General features: G+C 37.9%; 1 protein-coding gene across 1 annotated transcript in view; it reads right to left on the minus strand.

The window, feature by feature from the left end:
- Positions 1 to 853: 853 nt before the first annotated feature.
- LOC117111417 (cornifelin homolog A-like) overlaps positions 854 to 7889 on the minus strand; it is a 46790-nt gene continuing 39754 nt past the window's right edge. Inside the window, exons 2-5 of the mRNA XM_033254327.1 lie at positions 6841 to 6948; positions 5609 to 5666; positions 4671 to 4810; positions 854 to 2752 (exon numbers count right to left, since the gene is read on the minus strand). Coding sequence (XP_033110218.1) covers positions 2648 to 2752; positions 4671 to 4810; positions 5609 to 5666; positions 6841 to 6948 — 411 coding nt within the window. The 3' untranslated portion in view covers positions 854 to 2647. The remainder of the gene's footprint in view (positions 2753 to 4670; positions 4811 to 5608; positions 5667 to 6840; positions 6949 to 7889) is intronic.

A 7889-nucleotide genomic window follows, 5' to 3' on the forward strand; every position in this document is an offset into this window, starting at 1 on the left:
ATGGGGTCAAAGGAAAGTGGTTTTTAATTGGAGATTGTCTATAATTGGAGGTAGCCGTTAATTGAAAGTGGTCTATAATTAGAATATTGATGACGTCTTGTCCGTACGCGGTGTACGTAACACCAAAAAATATATACCAGAAAAATGAGCTCTTCGCGTAGTATGCATTAAAATATACGATTCGGGGATGTTTGTTTACCAGTCACGTGACATACAGTGGGTATACCATGGAAAACATTACAATGTTGGGTTCATAGTCTCAGCAAAAACATATTGATTAAAATCCCACGCTTCTGGACTTAGAGTGAGAGTTCATACGTAGGGCCTATAATACAAACGTCACAGTGTCTTCAGCCATACGCTAGGCCCAATATGTGTTTTATAAGTCGAGCAAAGTTAACTGAGCAAACAGTACAGTTATATTTTATAATGCTTTATTAAAGATCAGAAACCACAGAAGTAGTGCCTACTTAAAACCTGCCTCCTAGCATGTCGGAACACAAATGAAATGATGGCATAAGATAGGCCTACTTGAAGGTATATAATCATATAGCTCATTGTTCTAATTGAAATTGTGACGTCACCACTGCTATTTCACATATTGGTTAATAATAATAATTTATTGGCTCTCTCTTTCAAAGCAGAGGAACACTCTCACGCAGGAGAGGTTCGACCATACAACAGAACAAAAGTTACAAGTAAAGATAAATTCATAAAAAAAGAGACAATAGTAATGAAAAATCCAAATCCAATTAAAATAATATAATATTCTAAAGTTTAAAATCTTAACTAAAAGGAGAAAAAAAAATTAAAAAAAATAAAAAAAATAAATAAATAAAAAAAAATAAATAAATAAAATAAATAAATAAATAAATTAAAAAAATAAAAATATGTAATAATAAAATAAAGTAAATAAAAGTAGATAAATAAATAAAAACAAGCACATAATATAATAAATGCAATGTAAAACTGATGTAAAAGCATACATATCAAAAACACAACAGAAGTATAGTCAATGTTTATTCATAAAATCATTAAAGAGAAAAAGAAAAAAAAAAAGGAAAAAAAAAACACCTATAAGCTATTAACATTATTAGCAGGGTCATTTAAAACATGTGTTCGTTTATACTTGTAACAAAAGTTACAAGTTGTCGGTGGAGTTACTAGGTAAAGTGCCTATCATGACCAGCCGGACAGTCAGACTTTTGAAGGCGAACCGTGTTAACCGAACACCCGAGCGTTACCGACAAAACTGCATGCTGAGTGCAATTAATATAGATAGACTACACTACTCAGGTCCGAAAGTCTTACAAAATTTGAATGGCTAAAACAATGGTAATTATATTCTTACAAAATCAATAAATGTATATAGAAGGTTAGATGCAACAAATTGTGAACGAATCATCTCCGTCATGGGAAGTATACAGACTTTACAGAGGTATGGAGGTGTGAAAATACATCAAGGAGCATGATGCATGAGAGTGGGAAAAGATATACGAAATAGTTGGGTGTTATGAGACGTATGGTTGACTGTGGGTGCGGCAATCAGAGTACAAAAAGTGTGGTATGGGGTATAACTTTATGAAGATGGTCGTGAGTGCGTAAACTTCACGACCATCTTCAATTTGGAGACGGCCTTAGGGAGAGTTACATGCTATGATGTTCGTATTGTCACGCTTTAAAATTTGCCGTACATTTTGTGCCAAAACATGTAGTGTGATAGCCGAGGACACGGAAATTGGCTACACTTGGAAAACATGTGAACACTTTTCAAATCCGGAATAGGCCTAAGAACAACTCACAATTTTGTAACACGTAACGTACGTGTTTATCAGATCTTGAGCAAATCAGAGCGTAAGCAGCTTTTATATTGTGAACAATCACACACCTATTCAAACCATGGAGGAATTGTAGGCACAGAGATATTGTAGTAATATAATACCTCCTTGGTTTAGACTAATTCCTCTATGGTCAAACCCAATGAACACGTCATAAAAGTGACGTCACAACAAATTAATATGTTTTACTGTATAAATTTAATAGGAAATCTCAATAATAAACGTCCCCACACTGCAAATTGCAGCTCTGAGTTGCGTCTTAAACGAAAGACACAGATCGGTTTTCCGCCTTTTCATCTACATAACCAACAGATCATAGCCATTAGCTTCGCGAATTCTCCCCTGAGGGCGTTCCAGGGAGCCGGTTTTCAACTAGGCGAATTTATTCGCGCGAATCGAAAGCGTCGTTCATGCTCATGCGCATTCACATTTCTATCGGAGTTTTCGCTTCAGCGAAATTGGTAGTTCGTACTGTTTCTACTTTTTGCGAAGCGAAAAATGTACGCAACCAATCAGAGCTCAGGAACCAAACCGACGCCTTCGATTCGCGCGAATAAATTCGCCTAGTGGAAAACCGGCTTTAAGATTGAATCAATCCGCAAAAATGTTCTCTCGATAAAAACAGTAATAAAATCTTAAAATTCGTTACAATAATTAAAAATTGTACAGATGAAAAGATGTCGAACAAGTCTAATAATTACACCATTTTGATTAGTAAACTACGTTAATATTAAAATAAAGCATGTGATTTATAATCGGTTGATATAATGATGGCCAGTCAAAGTTGCTACGGTGAAGGCGCTATTGCCTCATTGCAAGGAACCATTGGCTGAGTTGTTGATCTCCCGATGCATCTGACAGGCTGCGCAACCTCCGCAGCAGCATAACACACAACAATCGGTACACAAAGATCCCTGGCAAAAAATAAATAAAAATGGTCAAGTAAACCCAGTAAAAACGAGCACTGCCTGTTCCATCTTTCCGATGTTATTATTACAGATTAGCCACATACAATTTATGTTTCAATATACATTATGTTTAATTTGAGCACCCAAACTATGTACACAAACGTTTCATTACTTAAACAAAAAATGAATAGCACACACTGATCAGTTTTAGTAACGCGTGAAGTATTCACGTAAATACTGTCTAATGACTCGAGTTACTGCATGACCGGTTTTATATTTTTTAATAAAACCAATTTCTTCTAATTTTAGATACATATTTTTCCTGAATTCGTGATAATTCGCTATCACGCACAGACCTGACGTGCTAAATGCGTGACAAATGTATGATCAATCCAGGTCGCGGCTCTAGGATATATTTTCTGGGGGAGGGTGCTAAGCGATTTGACCTTGTGGGCCCGAGCTGGGAGAAGGGTTTGAGAGGGGTGTCCCTATCCCAAAAAAGATTTTTTAGGAACCTCGGGATGGTCAGAAATGGCACTCTCAGACTGTGACAGATATGTGTTGACTTGGTGTGGGCCTATTTTTATATTTTTTATAGTCTGACTTCCCAACGAGCTCCGTCTGACGGGGGTGGGGGGCCGGGTCTGTCAGGTGGGGGACTTAGGCCATTACTCTCCCGCTGGTGCCGCCACCGTTGGACTTACGATAATTGAGCACTCATCCTCACATGTAGCTACCGTTTATGTATACAGAAATAAGTCCAAAAAGTGTCTGAATGAATATTTCTTCATTCACAATTGACAAGGCGATCATTAGAATCGAAGTACGAACGATAGCACAATCAAAACGAACATCCAAAATTTGAAATTAAAAATAGAGAATATTTGTATAATAACGAATGCACACTCTCTGTTGTGTATTTGTTATTATATTTGTATAATGCATGCGCAAATCTACGACTAAGCCTAAAGTTGCGATGCAAACCCACAACCACGGGAAGGGGATTTTTTTTAAGCAAACCCTTTTTTCGAGTGAACTCCTGATAAACAAAACCACATTCTCCCTAGACTCAAATAGGCCTACTTCATTTATATACTAGAATGTTCAACACGATGAGGCTTCTTCGACCCTGACGCCAAAAGAACTCTTGCTAACAACTAATCTCCCTATAAGGAATCCATGGTTACGGGTCTGAAATGGTAATTCTACTAACTCTTTTCAAATACACCGATTACTCATGAGTAAAATTTTTTACAATGTTGAATTTGTTAGTTGCTATTTTTTTCTCGGTTTTTGTTTAAGACGCCGTTTATACCCTGGAAAATCCCCTTCAAAACTATAGCATTATTAAGTCCGTGCGTTGTAGTCAATGGGTGATTAGCAGACAAATTCCAACTAAATGGTCCATATAAATTGTAAAACGTCCCTAACCAGGCAATGCATAGTTCGGTTAGGGTGGGGTATGCAGGTATTTATGACCTTAGTGGAATAACGCCCCTACCCCACTAATACTTATTTGTGTTAGGGTGGGGTATGCAGACCATTTAGACCTTTGGGAAGTACAACGACCCTCCCCGTGAATACATAGTTTTTGCAATACCTCCTTTATTTTTGTAACTCATATTTCTTTTTGTCATTTGTTACTGTATTGCTTACTATGGAAATGATTCCGAAATAAAAGTTGAATTGAAAACTGTGGATGACCAGGGGAATTAACGTTGTAATAGGTTAAATCTCGTATGTTTGTTAAAGACTAGCAGACCAAAGCAAATCATCTTCACTACAGTATGCCAGATGAGTGCGAACTCAGTGCGTATGGCACCCCATAAGTGCGAGATCACTATGAAATTACCGTACAAGTGATTAGGACAAAGTGTAGGAATGGTTCAATTTCAAATCAAAGAGAATCAGTAGGCAGTACTACCTGAATGTTAAGTCGAGTTCTGACTTTCATCCTAATGGCAATCATTGCTCCTGGGACACAGTAAGGTGCACAACAACACTCTCCGGCCTTATTTGCTAAGTGGCAGATGAAGAATGGGCCACAGAACAGACCACCCAGACCTAAATTGATTAAAGCAGGAAAAAATGTCACTTAATATATTATTTACTATATTTTTTAGAGCAACACGTTGGTTAAAGTCAGGCTCGGGAGGATTTTTTGTAGTTTTTTGTTGTAGAACTGATTTCAGAAAAACTGAAGACAGAAAAAAAGTTGTTTGACGAAAAACTGTGGAACGGTGAATGAGATACAGATTTTTTTTAATATTTAAAAACTGGGGAAAAGGTGAAAAAAGGGCGATTACGCCCCTTTTTCCCCAGTTTTCAAAATATTCAAAAATCTGTATCTCATTCACTTTCTTTCTGTTTTAAAAAGATCAGTTGTACAACATATCAAAAATTGATTTGATGTGTTGTAGTCCGACTTTAAGACCAAGATGCTCGACCGCCGATATACTCGCGAGTTTAAAATGGACCTTTCCGCTTTGTACGTGGTGGAAGGGGGAACGTGTGTTTGTAGGTAACGTGATTATTCCTGGCTCTGTTCTGATTGGTCAGATTTTATGTTTGATTGACACTTCGTAAAGGTTCATTGTGGGGAGGGTGTGGGGAAGAGTTACTTTAAAAATACAGAAAGTGACAATTTAAGGGTTTCAAATGCTTATTTAATCGATTTTTGAGTCTACTAATATGTAGAAAATACATATAATATTTAAATTTTTCCTCCCCGACGAATTGTGGTTTTTCTTTTCGACGGGGAGGTTGGGTGGGGGGACGCTGGATTCGCATTGGTGCCACTCCAGATTATGGCAATATAGCAATTATTTCCCATCTTATTGACATAGTAACCAATTCACTTACATGAGTCAATGTCTGAAAAGCAGCCGAATAGGCCGGTGCTCCATTGGCGCCTAGCAATCTGCGAAAAAAAATTGATAATAATAATAATAATAATAATAATCTTTAAAATATATAAAAAAATATTGATAAAAGGTGGATATATAAAACCATTAAAGAATCGATCATTAAACACACACACAAAAAAATCAAAGACAAAAACAAACAGTTCGTGTTTTTTGAAGTATATAAAAATATTGCTAAAAGGCAGACAATTATAAAACCATTAAAGAATCGATGATTACACACCAAAAAACAAAACAAAACAAAAACAAAAACAAATATTACAAGGGCAAGAGTAAAAAGGAAAAAACAAACAGTTCAAGCAGTGTTTAAATACTGTTACTTCATTAATTGGTGACCTATATCAATTGGATTGGATTGAATTGGATTTATTCATTGTAAACACCAAGGATAGCCCACGAAAGTCTAGAAGAAGACTTATTTCCAGTGGAGTCCTGGTGGTGATTGGGCAGTACACCGGGAGACAATCTTCTACTCTTTTTCGAAGAATGTACTGCGTTCTTTAACCTGCACATGGGCCATAAATGCACACGGGACCAACGGCTTAAACGTCTCATCCGAAAGACGGTGCGCTATTGTAACTTGCATTTCAGCCCTCAAGCTGAAACACAAGGAGAGACAGCGATGGGAATTCAACCAGGGACCTAAAGATCTACACGGATCAGCGCGCACACAGACTCCACCAAATTAGCCGACTGAGCTAAGCTGCTCTCTAATATATATCATATCTGTTAGAGCAGCTCGTAAGTTTGCTTTATACGACAATATTATAAAGTAGAATTTTTGCATCATGACATGTTGTTATAATAGGTCTCCCTAAAAATAAAGGCTACTTTTGGGACTGAGGTTCTATCTTTGGTGTCTAATTAGAAAAACTGCAGCTAATATCATAAAAGTGAAAGCTAGGCGTTTACATCTGGTAGTCTTTAAAGTCAATAGAGTACACCTTTTTGGAGGGGTCTTAATTAGTGGAGCCTCCATTATATTCCCCACCACTGAATATTTGCTGATCATAAACATACACTAGAGTACCGTAGTTTAAAATAACCACGCTCCCCCAGCTGGCTCCACTCACGTTCCCTATCATCTTCACATCTCGAATGACAATAAAGTACTCCTTAGAAGATATGCCAACGCCAGTGCAATAACAAGAAAAAATTTATCCTACTAACCATAGCGGATGGAGTTTGATTGACGACGACTTGTTGCTGGGTGGTGCCGACACCTAGTTGCTGGGTGGTGACGACGCTTGTTTGCTGAGTGACAACTGTGTCAGTCATCTGTAAATGAACACAAAATATAATATGAAACTTATGCACCCAAAAGTCTGCCCCTTAGATGTTGCTCCCACAAAATTAATAGCGCAAGTATAGGTATGAACACATGCGTTTGTGGGGTAACAGGTCGTGTTTGTGGCCCTGCTCCGATTGGTCACTTGTTAAGATTGATCGACACGCCGAAAAGGTCATTGTATAAAAAATAACTGTTTAATTAATAACTAATTTTGAGAGGTGTCCGTGTGAAATATCGTATTTATTTGAATTAACGCCACCTCGAATAACCGCATCCTCTAAAGCAGGAGTGGGCATAAAAATCGGTCCGAGGGCCAAAGTGAATTTTTGATTTAACACCGAGGGCTGCACCCAAACTTTGATGTTTCCAGTGAGCTCCAAGCACTGCTTTTAAATCACTTTCAATGTTGCTTTTTACATATGATTGGTGTCGGACCGTAAAAAAACAAGGTGTTTTCTAGACAATTTTGATTGGCGGGCCGCAAACATAGGGTTTTTAATTCATTGTCGCGGGCCGCAAAAAAATCGCTGACTGGCCGCATGCGGCCCGCACTTTTCCCACCTGTGCGGACTGTGCCTTATTTGGATTTTTTATTTATTCGGTTTATTAGGTTAATCATATCGCCATTCTTTTCAGTTACAAAGCGTTTCTTTCTCAATAGGTCGACATGCTTAAGTGTTGCTGCTGTAATCAGCGCAGGAGCAGCCAACCCCACCATGTACCCATATATACGCCTGGTTGGAGAGAAGCAATGGAGATGAAGTTTCTTGCTCAAGAACATAATTGAAATGCACAGTGAGAGATTAAAACCCCGACCTCAATGTTAAGAAACCAAACCCATTCCCGCTGCGCCGAACGCTTCCCTCGAATAAACGCCCGGGGTGCTGTTTTTTTCTAAGAATAAAACCCTGACCTCCCCCCCCCCACC

Source organism: Anneissia japonica, unplaced genomic scaffold (genome assembly GCF_011630105.1).
Source record: "Anneissia japonica isolate Jap-2015-1 unplaced genomic scaffold, ASM1163010v1 scaffold288043_len311759_cov178, whole genome shotgun sequence".
NCBI lineage: Eukaryota > Metazoa > Echinodermata > Crinoidea > Comatulida > Comatulidae > Anneissia > Anneissia japonica.